The following is a 22,894-nucleotide window of genomic DNA, read 5'->3' as shown; positions in this document are numbered from 1 at the left end:
ATTCTAGTGTATATTACACGCAACCAATCCACTTGGAACAACTTCGTCGCCAGTCACTGTCAAATATACGTCAATCGTCCCAGCCGCAAGTTCTTTGCACCGGATTTCATCTACAATCCCTTTATATACTCCGAAATGGCCGTTCCTACGGGCATAGTTACCCACAGTAGAAAGGTTTGCAGCCTTTACAAAAGGGCTCTGCGAAACCTGGAGGCGTGGTACGATAGACGGTGAGTGGAGACGATTGGACAGTGACAGACATGGAGTGCACTTACATAAGAGACCAATTTGCTTGGGTGTTTTGGAGCTAATGCAGGTCGTTTGTCCTTGCAGGCATATTTTCCGGTACCGCGCAGTATTGTTGCGGCAACGTTTCGAAGAGAATAAGAATGTCAACGACCCAGTTAAGGCCAATGAATTGCTGTTAGCGGGAGAGAAGGAACTGTTCGAAACACAACACTTCCAGCCAAAGAAATGTGAGTGCGACGTCCTATTGTGGGAAAGTATAATATTGGGATAAAAGTTTAGGATTAGTACCACGAAAAGTTGTTGGTATCAAGAAGCGAAGTTATATCATTTCAGAAGAGCGTACTATTTAGAAAGAACCCGTACAAGTTTTTCTTTAGGTTAGGTGGATGTATACATCCCACTCCAATAATTCCAAACAAACTTTTTCTCTTTTGGTGAAAGACGTCCTCTGCAGGCAGGCATTTCAATATTATCTTAATTAGCTTACTAATTTCAGGACGAATTCAAAAGTTACCTTTATTGTAGCTGCTTTAGGTTAAATAGAATAAGATGTTCCTTGGATAAATCTCCCATAATCCTAAGAAATGACCATTTACCACGTCTGAACTTATTTTGTATGACTGATATACCGAAGCATCTATTCAATATTTACACCCCCCCATTGTCCGCATTACTTTTAAAATTGCTTCCCAGCGTCCTTAGGGCGATATACTATGATCCGATTTACGAACTAAATTCAATATTTTCACCGATTTCATATTATGATTGGAATTGGTTGCCAATATGTTATTTGAAAGTCCTTAATAAACGAGTAGATTTGCTTTTATTAAGATACATCAGTATTCAGTATTCCAAAAAAGTTCTCGCCAGTTTTATTTTGAAATAAAATGTAAATGATAGCTTTCCAATTGCATTAAATCAATTAATTCCACAATTTGTATCTGTATTGTAGAACACATGAAACTACTAAGTAACATTTATTTAATTTCTTTATTCCAGTTGCAAACAGTCCCGGCGGTTGTGCATTTGAACGTGAAGTTATACCCCCAGATTGGGTACTCGACTATTGGCATCCACTCGAGAAGGCTCAATATCCCGAATACTTTGCTCGGCGTGAACAACGCAAGAAGGAATTCGTTGCATGGTGGGAGAAGAAATACGGAAAACCAGATCCAAAGGATCTTCATCATTAAATAAAGTGTAACTGTATAAAGCGGATCTTTAAGAGAAATATAGTGAATTTTTGTTCAGCCCCGACCATTAGTTGTTTTAATTAAATCTATCACAAGTGATCCACCTTCGTCATATGTTCCAATGAGTCTGATTTTCGGAAAAGGCTTAAAGTGAGTGTTACAAATGAAATAAAAAAGTATCTCAGACTGAGGCCAACATTTTGATGCTGTCTTCCGACTGAAGTTGGAAGGGAGGAAAATTAAGAGAACAGCGTGACTGAAGCGGTTCGCAGATGTTTAACGCTCGATTATATAATTCGCAGAACATGACATGACTACCAATTATATTGATTGCTCAGTAGTTTGGGCCAAAGCTTGGCCAGAGTTGAAATATTTTATTTGAGGATTGATCCACTTGATGTTCGACCGGACCAAATGGGGAGCAACGAGGGGTCCATGGACCAAAAAAAAAGAGGGAGTAATCCTCAAACAAAATATTTCAGCTCTGGCCAAGCTTGGGTCCAAAGTACTTCCTCCTTTAAGATACCAAATTCAGGAATAGATTCTCACAACATTTCCACATCCTAAAAGCCGAGGTATACGCTCTCAGTCTATCCACCAGAACCAGGATCTGCACTCCGTATTTAGAGTACACCAACTCGCGCCTCGCGAGTATTGTTCTAAATAGCGATGCTTCTCGCTAAATAAGAAAAACCTGCCGTGATCTCGGAAAATCTGCCCCCTCAGCCTCGATCCTTCCTCACGACATTTCTCCTCCTCCTCACTTGCAAACCACTTCTTCGAAGCCTACCATTTTTACTAACCCTCTCAAACCGAATCGTCCGCATTTCTAGCTTTTACTAAGCTCAATATGATTAAAAGCATCATACTTAAGACCAACAATAAACGCTCAACCGGCTTTGACCGCATGCCTACGATCGTCCTTAAAAAATGTACTAATTTCAGCCCTTTGCTGCAAATCCTAATAACTTACTGCATCCTGAATGCCCACTTTCCTACAAGCTGCAAATGCGCACGTGTCTTCCTTATTCTCAGAAAACTGAAAAATCGCTTCCAACCTAACAGCTACCGACCAATATCTGTACTCCCTTCCCTAGCAAAAGTCTTTGAACTTGCTATCAAAACGTTCATAGACGACAAGATCGACTCGAACAATTCCATGCCTGATTTTCTGTTCGCAAACCGCCCCTCACATTCGGTTGATCACACCTTCCTCGTCCTAAAAACAGACATCCTAGTCAGCCTTAACAATAAAATCCCCACCATAACTTGCCTTCTCGACTTAAAAAAACTTTCAACTCAGTCTGCCAGTACGGACTAGTTCATAAATTACAAGATTCCCTTCATCCTCATGTTTGCAGGCTGGTACTGAACTTCCTAGGTAATCGCTCGGCGAAAGTAGTCGTCCACGAAGCCACCTCTCTGTCCTACTCCAGCCCGGCTGGCATCTCACAAGGCTCAGTCCTAATCGCCAAACTTTTCTCTTTCTTCACGGCAGAAATCCCAAAGCCACTCTCATGCCAAAATACCATCTAGATCCCACAATATGCTGACGACCTCACTATCTACACCGCAACCAAGAAAATTCCACTAGGAGAATTCTGCCTATCTTGACGAGTTTTGTGTTTGACTAAATGGAAACTCGCACTGAATCTCATCAAATGGTCGACTGTGTTTAGAAAAATCTCCTCGTAAGTCAACCAAACCCCTCGGATTATCTTCGACCTTCTAGAACGTGGCAGCATAACATATTTGACCCAGAAGGGAGAGTCTCTCTCTTCACCGGCCCTTACTCCTCTTCACAATATGTGAAGTCCAATCCCTCTTCTTTTAGACGACACTAACCTCATTCTTCCCCTCTTTTTGGCACGCCTGTCCTTTCTCTCTCTGTTGCCTTTTCTCCCTATCTCCCTTTATTTTTCTTACCGTTCTCGCTACCCCAATTGGATGTTCCAAAAATCTCCCGCAATGTTACAGGTCTTTGTGTCAAGGAGTTGCCAGAAATCGTATTTCCTGGTATTAGGTCCACCAACCTGTAGCGTGTGAGCAGTAGGGAAATGAATCGCCGGGCCAGCGGAGATAATAGTAAGCTTCATCAACCAGCCATCAAATCGATTAATTTGTTTAATGGCGAAAAATTGACTGACGGTTTCGTCCAGAGCAGAGGCAACTCACCCACGGACTACACGAGAGGAAGTATGTTGCTTCCCAAGTGGTCCGGTACTTCACCAAGTTGGTGAGGATTCAGGACTTCTTCAACCCTCAAACAAAAGATCCACTTCGACCTAGTTTAGGTCTGAACACACGACGATTTGACCTGAATATAATTCAAACTTATGTCGTGTTTGTGATTGTACAGAACAGAGTAGAAACTTTAATGGTGGATAGTACTACTTGTTCAAGGAAAATTGGTGCATAGAATGGGCAATTTACTTTTTACCGTTCTCGAGTTATAGCGTTTTTTGTGAATAGTGTCAAAAAGCTTGACCTTCCCAACAAAATCACAACTTTACATTCCCTCCATCCTAGATTTGTAACCATTTTTGGAAACTACATAAAAATCATCACTTCACTTAACTTGAAAGAAATTTCAAAATCAATTTTTTATCTAAATTTCAATATGCATTATTGTAACGGTATTTAAACTTACAAACCTTTAAAGCTGGCAAAAATTGCCTCATTATATTAGCTTTCAAATAAAATCTAAAAATGGTGGGCTTAATATAGGAAATTTACGAATATTACACATTAAATGGAAGAAAAGGTGGTCTTGATATGGAGCAAATTCGCTTAGATATGCTGCTCCTCGGACACCACCTTGTCATGGTGGGGGAGCCTGTGGTAATTTACTACTACACTAAGGGTATCCAAGAACATATGAAGATGAAAGCAATGGATTATGACTCTCCAAGTGGCACTTCGAGTTCACCCGCTACTTTGATAAATCAGATCATGGCCAAGGCACGGATTTTGGATGCCACATCAACTGTATGTCCCCCAACCGAGAAATCTATGGAAGATAGGCTCTCCACTTTAGTGGAAAACCTGCACCTGATGTCTACGGTGCGACCAGCCATAGAGGAGAGTACAGCAACTCTCTTGATGAGAGAAACTGGAAACCTGACTACGGCCGGCCTGTCGGTGAAACTGTTGCCTAACTCTTCCAGAAAACGAGAGAAGGCAGAAGGAGTCTTCAGTCGGAAAAGAGAAGAGACTACAGGCTTGTGTGTGAGAACCTCCTCTTTCACTTTTACCATGTGGAAACGGCGACAACGGAAGGCCTTGCGAAAGAAAGCGAAGTTTCTTGAAAACGGGGAATATGGGTGTTGTTACACCACGAAGTGTAGCGATATCCAGAGAAATCGGACGCAAGAAAGCGGAACTTTCGGCGGAAGATGAGGACAAGCTGGTAACCCCGATAAGATCCACACTGGACGCAGCAGATTTTTCAGTGAGCGGCACTTATGTCTATAAACATATAGGTAAGTCAAATTAACCTACAGCATACAAAAGCCTCTTCCTATCTCCTGGCTACAAGGATTTGCAAATTTGCAGGACTTTATACTCTCATATATTTCTTGTCCACGAGGCATTGGTTTCGTTTTAACAAAATCTGTGATATTGGATCAGTAAAGGAGACTAGGATCCTCTTCGATGAGAGATCCTCGATACCGAGGGCCTGCGATCTGATGTCAAAATTGTTAGAGGCAACCATGTTGAGACAATTCTGTTCTCAGGAACTAGTTCCGATCAACGTACAATACCAAGTTAATGGAGAGGAGAAACATCACTGTTGCCTCCGCTTCTTTATCCTATGATTCTTTGTGTCCACCGCCGACGTAAGGGATCTGGTAGTGTATGCAGAATCAAGTGGCTTCGAACTCCTAATAGGTTGTGATGCGAATGCTCAGCATATTTGTTGAGGCAATAGCAAATGCAATCCTCGAGGAGAGACGCTATTTGATTTTATCACTTCAGCTGATCTGATGACCGCGAACGTAGGGTACGCCCCAATCCTAATAAAATGGATTGGACTTAATTCAATGGCAATAAGGCGCAGCTCCAGGCAGAAGATCAATTGGAGAAAGCTTGTCCTATTTCTCGTAGCCAAAGCGGTAGAATGGTTTCATGATGGAAACGAGAACTGCAAAGATTCAGAAAATCAACCAAACCAACCAACTTCTAAATCGTGCTTGCAAGAGCAATAAGAATGAAGACTGGTTAAACTTCTGGAAATCACAGTGTGAATATAAGTGTCTTCTGTTCACTCCTTGGTGGAGTATAGGGCATCCACACAATCAGATTTTGATTCAGTTTCACTATCATCACACTTTACGCTGTGCAAGTGATACGTTCACAACAGCGAGACAAACACAAGACGAACACAAACACCCATGACGACTAGGATTTCAACCAAAAGCAGCAGGATTGGGAGGCTGACGCTCTACGCCCTCAATCTATCCAGCAATGATAAAAGAGAGTATATAGCATTTAGCAACTTCTATTAATTATTTTCCGTGATGATGTTTTGCTCTGGCCTGCGTGCCTTCCTTTTGGCAGAAGGTTAAGGTAGTCTTCATACCTAAGTTTGGAAAACGTGAGTATTAAAATCCAAAGAACTTCAGACAAAAGAGTTTGATTCATTCTTCATGAAATCTTTGGAGAAACTGGTTGAGTGTCACATTCGCGTGAGGGCGCATTCACGAAATAAAAACCAATATACTTACCAGCATTGAAAGTCCTGTCAGTCTGCTCTTCTCTCAAAGATAGAGGACGCAGCTTTGAATGCGATGGGGATGTTCGTGGACAGTGAAAGAGCGTTTGACTGTGAGGCTTTCGAAAAATTCTGTGATGTCGTCAGAGAGCATGCTGTTAATGAAACTTTAATTAAGTGGATCTGTGCTATGCTAACGCAGAGATTGCTGTGTGCTGAAGTGGGTGTTAATCGCCACCTAAGAACGGAAGCGACGAAAGGCTGCCCCCAAGGAGGTGTGCTATCGCCACTTCTGTGAAGTATGTTGATTGACTTAGTACAACTGCGATTGTGGCGAGCCCTAAGGAGGCAGTACCTGTGCAAAATGAGGATGCTGCTATGTCCGCGGTGACAACATCGTCCATCGAATCCACGGCGACTCTGGCCGCTGCCGAGAGTGAAGCCATCATGTCGACGATAAGGTCAACGTTATGAAGGATCAAGTTCGTTGATCGATACATGAAAGGACTAGATTATTGTGTGTAATTTTGCACTAAAGGGAAGGTACTTTTTACAGAATAAATGCGCTATGGTGCGTAGACTTGGAGACTAATTTAATCCAAACGAGATCACTATATGCAGCTTATAATGGAGCGATATTTGATGTGTTAGCTGCAAGGACACCTTCGATCCACCCTGATGGGCATGTGGAATTTAGCTATAAATTTACTACTACTAACGGGGTAGATGTCCGAATCGGCTCAGAGCTGATCCTTCTCCGTTCATTCCTCGCGCGTTAGGTTTTGTGAGTTAGTCTTCTCCCTTATTAGGCAGTTTGGCAGTTTTGCTTCTTCTGGATTAAAACATTCGGTGGTATAATTTCGCCCTGATCCTTCACAACTTTAATAGAATAGTTTACCCTGGGTGGGTTTTGTTTTGTTGATTCCTGAGTCAAGGCACGTGATAAGGTTTCTGTGTCCTGCCTGTGTCCTATTACCTATATGTGAGAATCAAGAGCTCCCGCTCACGTCTCGACAAACTGCTAGCATTCGGGTTAGCTCCAGCACGTGCCATCGGGTTCCATATATTATCTCGCCCAGTCGGTGTTCACGACTGGGTATTATGGGAGTTTGGTTGGTTGACAGCTTTGGTGACCGTTTTGGTGCCAAGGGGATGCAACTCTGGACTCTCGCCGTAACAGAGTTGACGCGCCACAATTGTTGCATCCTTAACAGAAGTGGGCTTTTAAATTGAGAGAATATGCAACGGTCTTTCAGTCTGAAGTGTATACGGTCCTAAGGGCGGCAACTTGGATAATTTACGAGCGGATGACGGATAGGCGCATCACAATCTGAAGCGATAGTCAAGCTGCATGGAGGGCGTTAAGCAGTCCTTTGATTACTTCAAAAATCGTTCAGGAAGGTAGAAATCGATTGAACTCGGTTTCTAGATTCAATACTTTCGAACTACTTTGGATACCCGGTCATTTTGGTATAGAAGGAAATAAAATTTCGGAGTCTTTAGCAAAAGAGGGTTCAATTTCCCCCACACCCGGATCGGAACCAGTATTTCGGGGGTCAATAACATTGGCCAATACTGCTATCAAAAGCTGGGAACAAGCTTCCCATCATGGCAAATGGCAGTGTCTTAATACTGCGAAACACACCAAACTTTTTCTGTCAGAACCAAACAAACATATAGCAAAGAAAACTTGTTGTTTCTTTTTCGTTGGTGTGGGTATTTATTCTTGCAAATACCGATATTTCGGGAACCACTTGTTCCCTTCATCAGTGCAAACAAGTTTGCACTGATGAAGGGAACAAGTGGTTCCCGAAATATCGGTATTTGCAAGAATAAATACCCACACCAACGAAAAAGAAACAACAAGTTTTATTATTTCAATTAATTAATCGTTGGAAACACCGCATAATTTCACTCTGATATAGCAAAGGTTATCCTGTCGAAAAGCAGGAAGACTTGCAGAAGTATTGTGGGCATGCTGACTGGCCATAACGAAAAACGTGCATAGAAGGTTTCTCACACAAGATTCCGAGCTCCCGGCATTCTGATTTATCGGCTGTAATCCTAGTAGATTCTAATAGGTGGCGCTATGATCACTTAGTGGATTCTTTCCCAGAGGAATGTATGAAACCTCACACAAGCCTACAATTACTTGACCCCAACCCAATTAATCAGAAATGTCAAATAAATTCCATGGAACGTCAGAATTTGTATTGATAAGTAGATTAGGCTTTGGGATATTTGTTCAAAGTTGTGTACGTCCTGTTTGTTAAACAAATGTTGAAACAATGAGTTCTGAAAACAAATATTCCATATTGCTCCCGACTTACAATGAGAAGGATAATTTGCCAATAATCGTTTGGCTGATCGTGAAGTATTTGAGTGCGGAGTGAGTAGTACACGTAAACAATGTTACAAATCACGTATGCTTCATGAAAGTGCACTTATTGACAGAAATCTGAACTACGAGGTGATCATAATTGATGACGGGAGTCCTGACGGAACCCTTGACGTAGCCAAGGACTTGCAGAAGATCTATGGAGAAGACAAGATTGTCCTGAGGCCGAGAGCCTCCAAACTGGGGCTGGGGACCGCCTACATACACGGCATCAAACACGCCACCGGCAATTTCATCATTATCATGGACGCTGACTTCAGCCACCACGTATGCATTCATACCTAGAAACATTTCCCCAAGACACTCAGATAACTATATTTTCAGCCAAAATTCATCCCTGAATTCATTAGTCTGCAGAAAAAACATGACTACGATGTGGTTTCCGGTACTCGCTATGTTACAGGAGGCGGAGTATTTGGGTGGGACTTTAAGAGGAAGCTGATATCCCGGACAGCCAATTTCCTATCTCAGTTGCTTTTAAACATTTCCTCCTCCGACTTGACCGGGTCATTCCGTTTATATAAAAAGGACGTTCTGCAGAAACTCATTGATGGCTGTGTGTCGAAGGGTTACGTTTTCCAAATGGAGATGTTGGTGAGAGCCAGACAGTATGGATACACGGTCGGTGAAGTGCCTATAACTTTTGTAGATCGACTCTATGGCGAGTCGAAACTGGGCGGGACTGAGATTATACAATTCGCCAAGAATTTGTTGTATTTATTCGCGACCACGTAATATCAATTGCATTTGTTTTTTGTTTAGAGTCACAAATAAATAATTATATTTTCGTGATCGGATACTCTCTTATTGGACACAAATCATTTAGAAGGTCAATCAGTGAAAACACAACACCACGATCCAACTTCGAAGCAAATTAAACCGAGCAAGTTGCTGGATAGTTTCACACCAGAGGAACTCAGAGATACATTGCGAATTCTTGAGACTGCATAGTGCCGTGGAGTTAGTTAGATTAGGAATAGTGATTCTAGCAATTGTGTTCCATGAGCTCATATGCATAAAGGCGACAAACTCTGCTGTAGAAATATGGTTGCCATTTATCCCTTGGTAGGGTGTACCGCGTCAACCACACCTACAAACGATCGTTCACGATTACTTGTAATGCGATTTCCTGCGAAGTTCGCATTCCCTCTCTACTGTTCTGGGCCAAAAGGTTGAGAAAATTTAGTTTAGTGGGTTAGCCGCAACTCCAAGCACTTAGGCCTTTGTAAGGTTCAATATCGCCTGTTCCATGGCCCCGACTGTGGTCTTCGCGAATCTGAGAACATTCGCCAGAGGCAAAGAGTGCGCAGAATCCCCAGTGAAAAAAACTTGTCCGAGGTGTCTTCTTCTAGAGTCTGAGAAAGCCGGGCAGTGCAATATGCATATCCTCTTCCTCGCATTATTTCTATATGGTAGTTTAAGGGACAGTGTCCCGTGAAAGGCCTTCTAGAGTTTCCATGCCTCACTTTTTAAGGAACAACAAAAATGCCGCTCTAACGGCCCCACAAAGGGTTCTTTCAAAAAGATTTCAACCTACCGGCTAGAGTTCACATTCTTTCGGCTGCGTGAATCCTTACGACTTCACCCTTCCGAGTAGACTGGACAGTATATTGCACCACCATTGTGGATCGCGACCCTTGGGGAGCCAATTTGTCAGTTTCCTCATCGTCAGTAATGTTCGGGTGCCCTGGCAGTAGCAGCAACTGTTAGGAACTCCACACTATCTGGCTTGATATGTAGTTTAGGGCTTATAGCGCTAGCCGACTGTCAGAGCAGATTCGAATGGTGCAACCCCACCATTTTCGTCCAAGCATTCTTCTGCTGCAAATAAAATGGGGCGGATAAACAGATTTCCGCAGAACACTCCTGCCCCAATTCGTCCTCCATGACTGACCCTGTAATCCCCCGTTTTTCTCTTTTGGTGAATACGACAGAGTACGTCTGGATGAATCTGCAAAAAATATGATTAGGGGACATCAGAGCCGCTTGACGTTTGTCAAGGAATTTCGAGATGGACCCATGACCGTATAATTAGCTAACTTTCCACGCGCTAATGGTATCGTTGCGTCGTTGGCTACTTTCCGTTTACCTCCAAATGAAGGTGGGAGGGGGGTTGGATCTAGGATAGTTTTGAGTGGCGCGGTCGGCGTAGTACTCCTTGCTCCAATAATACTATGAATGTATATATTCAATGAATCTGTTGTGATGAAAGTCCCCATGTCTTATCTGTCGCACTGCTACAGCACCAGAGCAGGAGATGTATTTCTAAATACTTGACTATACCAGCTCGATTTCCGTTCCTGCTAAGTAAGCCAGCATTAAGCTGCCCCACCTGAGGTTCCTAATGAATATAACTAGTCTAGTCTTCCTACTGTTCACCGTGAGTTCGTTGCAGAGGCACCAACTGTGGATTACATGCAAAGTTGCATTTAAGCCGTCACATACTGTGTCCGCAAACTTGCCGATAAATATTCCAGCTAAATCGTCCGTAAATGCTTGTGCTTTGTGTCCTCCAGGAACTATAGCAAGGTGTCCATTATCAGGAGCCAAAACAGAGAAAAGAGAACCCCTCACTGTAGGCAGCCATTAAGACATTCTGCCTCAATAGACTTCTGGCCGACCAGCATATGTGTAGGATCCACCATCACGTGTAGGATCCAACTGATTAACAGCAGAACGATTCTATACTATCTTGCCGCGAATGAGGCATAATTGAAGGCACTTTCGATATCCATGTTGCTTCCTGATAGCCGTGTTGCCTTTAGTGAAGTGGTCACTTAGGAATGAACGTATCCCTTGAGAACCGATCTACTAGTCTTTCTAGTACTTCTAGTAGAAAGGACGTTAGACTGATCGGTTGGGAGTTTTTTGCGTCCGTGTAGGTGGGTTTCCCTGGTTTTGGAGTAAACCTTCACATTACGCCAGATAATTGGAATATAAGCGTGTGTTAGGCATGTACGTTATATGTTCGAATATGTAAACCCAGGGCATCCATTCCCTCTATTACTAACGCAAGTGCACTTCAAGCAATTGCTTTGCCGTTTTTTTCACCTATTCCAGTATACCGCCCGACTTGTAAATGTAGACAACCCAGCTTCTCGGTTCGTTTTTTGACAAGAATCCGCTTCAGCTTTGAAGTTGCAATGAGAGAGTTAATCTCCTCGCAAAAGCGTCCCCATGATGATCATTTTGCCGATCTTATGCTCTTCTTTAGAGGTTTCTGTGCCTCTTTATAATAATGGACCATACTTCAGAGCACGATTGAAGAGGAATCTTGTTGCTTTTCTCTGTTGCTCTCTGCTTGCTTTATTCAAAAGCTTCCCTCATGCTAGTTGTGATCACCTGGGTTGTTTTCTCAACTCCTCCCGGGGATCGTAACTCGGGCGCTCTATTTTACGCTTCTATTTTATGTATCGCCCAATCTGTCTTGCGCGGAATTCTGGAACTAATTTAGGATCGGCAATCATCTGATTAAAATGATTTGCCAATACTCTGTGGGTGCTCTTGAACCGCTTCAGTCAGAAGTTGTGAACCTTGTCAACTCCTGGCGCCTTCCAATTATTTGCCTTTTCAAGGGCTGCTTCCACATCAGCTTCAGTTACGTCAGGCATGGTCATTTCGGGCAGGGCCTCGCATGAACGCATACGGTGTGGGAGCCACGCTGCTTCTAAATTGCAACAGCTGGAGCGAAACACTTCTCCAAAAGTCTTCTGCCTAATCCAGATCGTGGTTATTTTCACGACCTCAGTTGGTGAGATTTTTATAGAATCCCCGTTGGTTTTGGAAAAACAAGGTGTTGTCTGTACTTCACTGAAAGCTTTTGTGATACCTATGGATGCGATTGGAGCATACCGCAAGTGTCTGCTTCAACACCTCGAGGATTTCTTCGATTGTCACATCATTGGGCAGATGGTAGTTTCCAATGATGTTGGTAATGCATCTGTGCACTCTTAGTGATGGATTTCCAAGAAGTGCTTGCGTGACTCGACCAATCTCCTTTCTCAACTTTTCGACGATTTTGTTGAGGCAAAATACCCAGAACGGTAAATTTCTCCTGCGCGTACCTCTGTTATTGGCTCCAAGATGTTGATTATTGAGACGAATAAACGTGGCAGCTGCAATGTAGATCAAGCTGTGAACCTCTGCCGCAAAATTTCGCTAGCCAAAAGATCAACCAAAATTCTATCAACGGCAGCATGATGTTGGTAGTTGCTGAAGTAAACTTTAGTTTTGGGATCCTTGGCCTAGCGTCTGGGAGAATCTCAGTATATTCTGGAACGCGGTCAATGCATCATTATAAATTGGGTCGACATCCCCAGTCACTAAGCTTCTCCTGGTTACCGGGTTCATGGAGTGCCTTATAGGTGGAGTATTCGAGTTGCTTCCTTGTTCAGCCCGGAAAGTTGATGACTCAAAACTGAGCTTAAGTGAAACTTCGTGGAAAATTGGACAACTCGATTATTTTTCACTATCACCCGCTATTGATTGACAACGTTCAGCTCCGGAACATGACTTAGTTCCGAAAAGCGGGTTATGAACGCATCATGGAGTCGGTGTCTGTACCCTGATGGATTCCTTTCCAAATCCGTGATACGGCAATAGGCACGGACGATAAATTCATTGAGTTGGTTCGTCCAAATCATATGACGCCTAGGTCTTCCGTCCCTGGTGGTTGACGGCATAATCGCTAAACATCCAAGGGCAAAGAGCCGCTCTGGTGTTGTTGAGCGGCTCTTAACCATGTTGGGAACTGTCTTCGTGTCCCTGTGGTCCTATTAAAAGAATTTAAACAAATGTCCCCAATGTTATTCCCACGAGTAATGGGGAGCCAGTCCGCCCTGCAACAGAACCCCAATGTTGCAATGCCCCATGGTTAATGAAGGTATTTGGAGGGAAGCCGCTGAAATACAGCGTAACGTCATCTGCAATTCATCCGATAGGCGCGTCGATTCCTTCGCCCCGAATTACAAATTCGAACAAATTCCTCAAGCTAGTACCAAGATCTAGTGATTCATAAGCACATTTGAATCGTTTATGGTGGACGGTGAAGCGATAAACGTTGGCAAGTGCTAGTAAAGACAGTTCCTAATACTGTAGGGTCCATAAGAAGAGTTAGAGACTATTTATAGAAGCTGTAATGGAAAATTTTTCGGATATGAAACAGACGATGATGAAGTCGAGATATGAGCTAATCACGCTGAGAAGGTTCAGTATATTTACGCCAGTTTCGGGTGAGGCAGTGTTATCCTTAGCGCTGTTACGCCACACACGCTGGTGCCAATATTTTCCATATTGTGTCAAAAGTCGTGAAATTATGGCGTCTCCATAACAGCCGTTCATTGGTGGTGGTTAATTTTATGATGCACGATGTAGGGCGGATATGCCCTGCGTCTTCAGCGCGACGGATGCCAGGAGGTAACACTACCTATTTATAGATTAATAATCTAAATAAGGAATCTTTTATGTGGTAGAGATGTTTATTCATTGTATTTGTTTGCCAACATGTAAAACACGCACATACATTCGACAGAAGGATTTTTTTTTATACAGTAAAGCTGAGATTTCAAATTTAGATACTTAATAAATAGCTTGCAGTCTCACACACTCTCAATGACTAAACAAATCATTCAAATTCAATAGAATGAAAAACGATTTGAATGGGCCAATCAAAGTTAAGATTATGGTAACGCCAGTGGAAACTTCAAATAGGGTCAACACCTCTCCAGATATATAGTACGGATACCCATAAAATAACGCCATGAGAGCAGACACAAATCCGGATATTCCAAAGATTGTGTGTAACGTTTTGACGGTATTTAATCCTATGATCCTTTCCAGTCTCGGAGAGGAATAGTTGCAAAGGCCCACCATTAAGTTCAGTAGTGTCGTCACTGTCGCGATGATGCCTAAAACAGGTAAAAGATGCAGATAAACTACAATTGGCTTTCATTAAAGCATTTAAATAACCTAAAACTCCATGCGTAGTTACGAAATGCTTCCGGTTAATCCTAGAAATTATCAGGAAAGCTCCAGAGACTCCTAAAATAGCTCCGATAACTTGGAGTATCCAATGAAAAATACGCTTGAGTTTAAATGGAATGTATCTCGACCAGGCATTTTCAGGATTCAAAATCAATATGCCTTCCGCCATTAGCAATTGAAACTAGAAAAGAAAAGCTCTAGAGGAAATAGGTATGAATAATCTAAATATTCTTTGCAACTTACTCCGCAAATGCACAACCAAGCGTGAAGAGGAATGACTGTTAAATTTCCATGGAAAATACGCCAGGACATGTAAACGGTGATTAAACCGATCAAGTTATGATTGATGGTGTTCAAGATAGATTCGAAAGTTTTTAAAAATTTTCTTTCAGTGGAGTTACGAGGCTGAATTTCAATGGAATCCATTGTGGAGATACTTCTTCTGACCGTAACGACCAATAAGTCTGAACTCACTGTTTACCTTTCATTATCCAACATTATCGGGACAATTATTCATTTGATAACATTCATTAGTACAAGCAGATTATTACGGTTTATCAGATCCAATTATGATTATCACTAATAGCGTTAAGAGAAATTTTGTATTCAAAGTAGCCCCTGATAATGGCTGGCAGATCTCAATGGATTTAACTCGGCTAGTTTAGATATTTTGGAGTGAAGAGGGTTTTTTGAACACTCCATTTTTGCCGAGAGCAACTGTTGGAAGTCACGTTCAATGGCCCGCCTTTCTTATCTGATACGTGCGGAATATAGCCAGGAAGCTACTTGAAGATTAATCAAAACTATCAAAACTGTCTTGTTATTTTATGTAGGGGAAAGTATACTTGAACGTGGTGCTTTTTGCAAATGAATCAGTCAGGAGTGGGCGATTATCTGCTACTGTCTGAGTTGGGCATGGAAATATACCTGTAACATAGAACAGTTATCGGAATATGATGATTGATAAATAAAGGTAGTGCTGTGATGTGTTGGATACATTTTACCATAAAAGATAAGAAATAGTGAATGTCGAGAATGGGACGAAAGTAATCAATCTTGTGTAAATCGAATGTCTTCTATTGAAATTGTCTCTCTCAACAGCTGAGGGTGTCCTAAAAAAGTAGAAAAATTCTTCGACCTGGTAAAATTATATTAGCAAGATACAACGACCGAGAGGCCGACGCTTGACCAACTCCATTGTAACTTAATCTGGGTGTTTTTCACTTCTGCAGAGTTTCCAATACACTGAACAGTTGCTTACAGAAAAGAAAGTTTGTAGATTTTGACCCGACACTCTTTCTTTTTGGAAACGACAAACTCAGATATGTTTGAGAAAGGACCTTTCATTTGATACCACACACGGCTACATAAGGAGAAAAAAATGTTACACCCTTTGCGCCACTCCCATAACTCCGCCGTGCTATTAACATAGTATGCTGGTCCCAAGCCTAGATAACGGAGGAGGGTTTGCGGCAACGTACTTTGTACTATCCTCAGTAAAACAAAAATAAAATGCTGAGAGAAAAAGATAAATAGACTATAGTTGGAGTTATTCCACTATGCTAAACCCTACCTGATCTCTCTTGGTGACAGGTCCTGTAACAAGTTGACCAAGAAAATGCATCCAACGTCATTAGAAACAAGATGATCGGATCGAGTAATAAGCCTCGGAAGAGTGCTAGGGCGTCTACCTCAGTCGACGGGGCAGAACGAGTTCCGGTCCTGTTGAGAAATGGGCAAGGGGTCTTGACGCATGGACGGCGTCAGGATGTAAGTAAGTCCGAACAAAACAAAAACGTGTCTGCACGCTAAATGTTGACACCCTAACTGGAAAGACCGAGGAACTCGCAAGAGCCCTTCGGAAAAGGCGCATTGATATCTGCGCCCTGCAAGAAACCCAATGGTTTGGTGCCAAAAGTTGTGACATTGAACGCGAACGCGGTGAAAATGGCTATAAACTTCTCTATTTTGGCAGCCCATCTCGGAAGGTTTCCGTGATGGCATTAAAGAAGTCGAACAATTTGATGATCGGCACTATTGACTTCCTTACCGCGTGCGTACCACAGACAGCTCGATCTGATGCCGAGAAAGATTCCTTCTGGCAACTTCTCGATGAAAAGACTTGTCATCACTCCCTCATGGTCATTTGGGTCAAAAGGCAAACGGTAGCAGGTGCTATGGGGAAAGGGGTTTGGAGAGAATTATACTTCAGGAGAATTCCTGTCGTATCTGACTACAGCTCGGTTGGTTGCGGTTGGCCCCCTAGTGGGAATTTCATGGGGGCTGTGGTTGTGCTCGAGCGAGAAGAGACCTTCGGGCCTCGACGTGGTGTTGCGTATCAACACGGGTGCCGTACTCCATAGTTCGGTAGAGATTTGGGTAATTCTTGCATCCACCAGTATGAATGCTAAGCCATGCACTTGGTATAGACTGATACCGTTGCGCTTGTCTGAGCGGGACTCTGATTGCGGTCACAAAATCAATCCGTGTCTGAAGAGGACCGTAGGATTAAGTCTCCACGATAGGTACCTACGTAAAACACCGAGGACTTCACTGTCAGCGCAACTGGTATTCAGAGGTGGCGGGGAGGAAGAAGCAACCTGTCGGCCGAACCAAAACCAAGTGGCCGAGGAGAACTTCCATAGTGGTGGCACCGGGAGACGGTGTGTCGCATTGGCTCGTCGGCCGTGATGCAGTAGGCGAATGCTCCAAAGGCCTAATTAGGGCGATCAGACCGGAGTCTGCACGGGGACTCATCTGAAGTGGCAATGGTCACGAAACCTTACCAGGGGTATACTGGTACCATGGGAACCGGGATTGCCCCTGAATTCACATACTTCAGGTGAACTCCTGTTGTATTTGCGTTCAGCTCGGTTGTTTCCGGTTGACCCCCTAGTGGGAGCTACAGGGGGGTTGTGGTTGCGTTCAAGCGAACAGAAACCTTCGGGTCTCAGCGTGGTGTTGCGTTTCAACACGCGTGCCGTACTCCTTAGTTCGGTAGAGATTTAGGCAGGTCTTGTATCCACTAGTATGAATGCTAAGCCATGCACTCGGTATAGACTGGCGGCGGGGCTCTGATTGTGATCACAAAGTCAATCCGTGTCTTAAGAACGCCGTGAGATGAAGTCCACGAGACAGGTACTCACATAAAACACGATGACGTAGCTGTCAGCGCAACTGAAGTCAAGGAGGCAATAAAACGAATGAAATCGGGGAAAGCAGCAAGACCTGACGACATCGCATTTGAGTTCTGGAATGCGAAGAGCTGGAACCCAACACTGTGAGTAAGTGAATTATTTAATTGGATTACTCAGGAAAGTAGAACACCATCTGGCTGGCAAGAAAGTACCACAGTTCCAATATGGAAAAAGAAAGGTAGCCCAAGAGAATGTTCAAATTACCGTCCGATCCGGTTACTTTCCCATACCATGAAGATTTCTGAACGCATTCTTGACAACCGTATTCACGAAATCGTTGAAATAACCATGAATCAAGCCGGATTTGTCAAAAACTGCGCACTTAGTGCTAGAAGAATTGATGCCACCACGATCCGAAAAGTATGGCGATGCTATCATAGGCGGCTTTAAAAACGATGAAAAGATTGCCATTATAGAATGTATTATTTGAGCCAATTAATCCAGAAAAGGCAAATGAAATTCCGTTCTCGTCGCGAGCCGCGGCCACTACAAAGATTATTTAAACATCACCAAGAAGATTCGTAGGATCATAATGAAAATACTCACGGCAGCAAGAGATATCTGTGGAAACATCTCAAAATTTCTGTCAGTTATATGCTTTTGTTTCGGAGGTGGAAATCTTCCAAAGACATTGGTACATATGTTCCAGCGTGTGGGATTTCTACCCACTAAAACCACCCCCTAAAATCTGTCCTCTTCCCCGCGGAACCACCACAAAGTATTTCATTGCGGGGTGGACATGGCTTTAGCCTCTACCTTTCCCCATCGATTGCATTCACATCCGTGCCTTTCTCGCCTCCTCTGCCTCTCTTAATCTGCACTGAATTCGCCCTACCATGTGGTTCACTGCATTCCAGCTCTCTTAGCACACAAGCATTTTTCCAATTATATTTTCCGGTGCTAGTGTTCCTCCCAACGTCTCCTCTAGACTCTGGCTTTCCTCAGAGAATCTAGGACAATGAAAGAGAACATGCTCGGGGTCCTCCGAAATATTCCTCCAGTTGGGTGAGCTGTCCAGTTTAAACCTATAGAGGTATTTACGGTAACTGCCATGTCCTGCGAGAAACTGCGTGAGTTCATAGTTTATTTCACCACGTTCTCTGCGTTCACTCCTTGATGCTGGGAATCAATTTGTGTGTCCATCGAGCCTTTCTTGCCTGTTCCCAGCGTTGCTGCCACCTGCTTAAGGATTCCTCCCTTTCGTCGTTTTTCATTTGCAGCTCATCGGCCAAAATGTCGATCGGCATTATTCCGGCTACTGCATATACCGCTTCGTCCAAGATGGTTCTATAACCACAGCACACTTTTAGGGCGGTCTTTCTATACACTGCGCTCATCTTTTGAGCATTGCATGCGGTATGCAATGCAGTTGACCAAATTGGCGCTGCGTAAAGTAGTATAGAACTCACTATTCTAGCTATAAGCAGTCTACGAGTGCATCGCGGGCCTTCAACATTTGGTATCATCCTTGCCAGGGCCACGCTAACATTGGACGCCTTGGTGCAAACATTTTGTAAGTGTTGCTTGAAATTCAGCCTCGCATCGATTATCACTCCAAGGTATTTAATTGCGCGCAGTGGTTTCCTTACGTCGCTTCGTGATAAGCACCGCCTCTGTTTTATCCTCTGCGAGTACAAGACCTGCATCTTTCAGCCACTCCTTTATAGCAGTGAGTGATTCCACGTTCGCCAGATCTTTTGCAACAACAATCACCGCTATGTCATCGGCGTAACCCACTATTGTGGCCGCGCTATCAACTGGGACGTTGAGGATATCATTATATATTATGTTCCACAATAGCGGTCCCAGCACAGAGCCCTGTGGAACACCCGCGGAGACAATGTATTCTTTGGTTCCATTATCTGTGTCGTACCAGAGCATTCTATCTGTTAAGTAGCTGTCGAATAGCGCAGTTAAGTAACTTGGTACACCAATCCCCGCCAATGACCTCCTTATATGGTTCCAACTGGCAGAGTTGATCGCATTTTGCACGTGAACGGTAATCACAGCACAATACTTGCCAGTGCCATCTGTTCCGTTGATTGCATTTTCAGCTAAACCAGTGACTGATTTGATGGCGTCGACTGTTGATCTGACCGTACGGAAGCCGAATTGTGGGTCTGGCCTCCCAGATTTTCTACAGCCGGGAGCAATCTGTTGTAAATTATTATCTCCAACATTTCGTCCATAGTGTCCAATAGACATATAGGCCTGCAGGAAGATGATTCACCGGGAGGCTTACCAGGTTTAGCCAACAACACCAACCTTTGGTTTTTCCATGTCTCTGGAAAGATCCCATCCGCCAAGCATGCTTCAAAGAACTCTACGAATATTTGTGGCCCCGACTTGCCAGCTTAAGAGCTTTGTTTGGGATGCCGTCGAGGATAGGGGATTTGTTGTCTCCCATTCTACCGCAAATCTCCAGCACTTCTTCCTTCGTTACTGGGGGTATTACAGCCACATTTAAAGGTGCATGTAGACTGTAACCCTTTGTGTTCTGAGGGAACAAGCCTTGAACGATTTTCCCCATCACAACCCTGTAGGCCCTTCCCCATGGGTCAACATCTGCCTCTGTGCAGAGCTGCTTGAAGTAGTCCCTCTTGCTTTGCTGTATAGCCAGCTTTTGGTTTATTCGAGCTTTCATGTAAGCTGGATATTTCACCTCCTTGTCAAGCCTACCCATTGCTCTCTGAGCCGTTCGTTTGGTCCGATGGCACACCGACTGGAGGTCTAACAATTCACTATTTCACCAGCAGTTGAGTCTTCTACTGGGAAAAGTATAACGTTTTGGCATCGAAGAGTCGCACGCCCTCGTGATACACTTTGGCTGTTTCCGATGTATAGTGTCTTGATTCAACCACACATCTATGAAAGTTTGCTCGTCAATAGCTGTCGCAGACCAACCTGACGATTTCGTCGTTATGTAGGCTACGGAATCGTCCATCCTCATGTACGGGGCCAAAAATTCTTCGGAGGATTTTTCTCTCGAACGCGGCCAAGAGTTCGCAATTCTTCTTGCTAAGAACCCAAGTCTCCGAGGAATACATGAGGACTGGCAAGATCATTGTCTTGTACAGTAAGAGCTTTGACCCTATGGTGAGACGTTTCGAATGGAACAGTTTTTGTAAGCTGAAATAGGCTCTGTTGGCTGCCAACAACCGTGCGCGAATTTCATCATCGTAGCTGTTATCGGTTGTGATTTTCGACTCTCGATAGGAGAAATTATCAACGGTTTCAAAGTTATAGTCTCCTATCTTTATTCTTCCCGTTTGACCAGTGAAGTTTGATGTTGTTGGTTGGTTAGTTTTCGGTGCTGACGTTGCCACCATATATTTTGTCTTGCTTTCATTGATGTGCAGCCCAAGATCTCGCGCCGCCTACTCGATCTTTTTGAAGGGATTTTGTACATCTCGGATCATTCTTCCTATGATGTCGATATCGTCAGCATAGGCCAGTAGTTGGGTGGACTTAAAGAGGATCGTACCTCTTGCATTTACCTCAGCATCACGAATTGCTTTCTCGAGGGCCAGGTTAAAGAGGACGCATGATAGGGCATCCGCTTGTCGTAGACCGTTGTTGATGTCGAATAGTCTTGAGAGTGATCCTACTGTTTTTATCTGGCCTCGCACATTGGTCAGGGTCAGCCTAGTCAGTCTTATCAATTTCGTCGGGATATCGAATTCTCTCATGGCCGTGCACAGTTTTTCCTCATTTTTGGACGAACATATTTCCAACCGCGTGACTTGCTCTTCAGGTAAAAGAGTATTGCCTGGGGAGCACTATGGGCATACTGTTTACTGAGGTTCCAGGACATATCGCGAGCTAGTGAAGGACTAACAAAGGTCAGATCCACAACCGATCCGGACCTCCCTTTCCGGTAAGTATTAACCTGACCATCGTTAACCAATATGGTATCTAACTGCGCGAAACCTCCAAGAGACAACGCTCTTTTATATTTGTCAGTGAACTTCCCCATTCTGTGGCTCATGTATTGAAATCACCGGCGATGACTTCTGCTTTCCGTCCTTTTGCATCCAGAACTAATCTGTTCAGCATGTCCTCGAATTCGGCCAACGTCAGGCTCGAAGGAACATAGCAGATGTAGACGTATATGTCGTCTATTTTTGGCCATACGAACCCACTCATGCATTCTTGTATGGTTTGGTCCCCGCATGCCCACAAGGCCGCCCCATACATTATGGTTAGGGTTTCGCTTATTATAGCTGCTTGCACCTCTGACTCATGGGTGTACGCACCTACAGTGATTGAGGTTGATGTGGACCAACCTCATTTTCTCACTGCACTTAGCTCCTTTTCGGACTCGCTATCCAGGCCCTCCGTTCCATCACACAACATGCATTTGGGATCCTCGTTACAATCCCGAACAATGTGACCTATTTCACCCCAACGTCTGCATTGGCTAGACCGATCAACCTCACTTGTGCATACTCAGTTATAGGCTTGATCAACAAACTACAGCTAATAGATACAGTTTAGTTCCTTTAGGACGCTGTCCAACTTCTCCCTAAAACCATTTTTATTACAGTAGAATGCCTATAATTCATACGGTCAAGGAACTGACTGATTTGGTACGAATTATCGGGATTACACTGTATTATGGATCCCATTGCTTGTTCTGGGAAACTTGACCCAATAGTTGATAGTATAAACAAGAATACTGGACGTAGCTAGTGTTAAATTTCTCCAAGCAGCGCTCGGCACCAATATTCTGAATGCATAGCGTAAACATGGGAATGGGAGTTTTCGCGACCATGGGGGCACGATGGAGGGACTTTCGACTAAGAGAAGACAGTTGATATCGCCGGTAGTGTGACTAATGGATTCGATATCGCAATGCTTACTGAATGATCCAGCTTTTGGGACTTTACGGGGTTTAGATTTCTTTGAAGATAAGTCCGTGATTTAGTCATTTCGATTGCTTCAGTGGAGTCCATTTGAAGATGCTGATAAGTCCGGAAGAAGACTATCGAATTATGAGTAACAATTTGATGGTCTCCTCTTGGTCTCTTAGCAGTTGATTCCATGGAATCATAACCCTCCTCGGAACATGCGAATAGGGAAGGAGTATGACTGGGATCCTTTAGCTTTCCTAGTTCTTTCCCATTCGCTGTTACAGTGACCTAAGTCTCCAGTATAAAAT

At 43.6% G+C, this 22,894-nt stretch overlaps 3 protein-coding genes across 3 annotated transcripts; 2 read left to right on the top strand and 1 right to left on the bottom strand.

The window, feature by feature from the left end:
• Positions 1 to 33: 33 nt before the first annotated feature.
• Positions 34 to 1,503, top strand: LOC119652738 (NADH dehydrogenase [ubiquinone] 1 beta subcomplex subunit 9-like). Its single transcript, XM_038057036.1, has 3 exons — positions 34 to 230; positions 334 to 476; positions 1,249 to 1,503. The coding sequence occupies exons 1-3, from the start codon at positions 136 to 138 to the stop codon at positions 1,440 to 1,442; spliced, it is 432 nt and encodes a 143-aa protein (XP_037912964.1). The 5' UTR covers positions 34 to 135; the 3' UTR covers positions 1,443 to 1,503.
• Positions 1,504 to 8,330: 6,827 nt separating this feature from the next.
• Positions 8,331 to 9,346, top strand: LOC119651330 (dolichol-phosphate mannosyltransferase subunit 1). Its single transcript, XM_038054871.1, has 3 exons — positions 8,331 to 8,545; positions 8,611 to 8,821; positions 8,879 to 9,346. The coding sequence occupies exons 1-3, from the start codon at positions 8,445 to 8,447 to the stop codon at positions 9,287 to 9,289; spliced, it is 723 nt and encodes a 240-aa protein (XP_037910799.1). The 5' UTR covers positions 8,331 to 8,444; the 3' UTR covers positions 9,290 to 9,346.
• A 4,909-nt stretch (positions 9,347 to 14,255) lies between these two features.
• LOC119652176 lies at positions 14,256 to 14,995 on the bottom strand. The gene is made up of 2 exons (XM_038056121.1): positions 14,780 to 14,995; positions 14,256 to 14,717 (listed from the first exon to the last, which is right to left on the bottom strand). Exons 1-2 carry the CDS (start codon positions 14,960 to 14,962, stop codon positions 14,256 to 14,258), a joined length of 645 nt encoding a protein of 214 aa, XP_037912049.1. The 5' UTR covers positions 14,963 to 14,995.
• Between the last annotated feature and the right edge of the window lie 7,899 nt (positions 14,996 to 22,894).

Source organism: Hermetia illucens, chromosome 3, assembly GCF_905115235.1.
Source record: "Hermetia illucens chromosome 3, iHerIll2.2.curated.20191125, whole genome shotgun sequence".
Taxonomy (NCBI): Eukaryota; Metazoa; Arthropoda; class Insecta; order Diptera; family Stratiomyidae; genus Hermetia; species Hermetia illucens.
The sequence above is the reverse complement of the archived record's forward strand: the minus strand, read 5'-3'. Positions and strand labels throughout refer to the sequence as shown.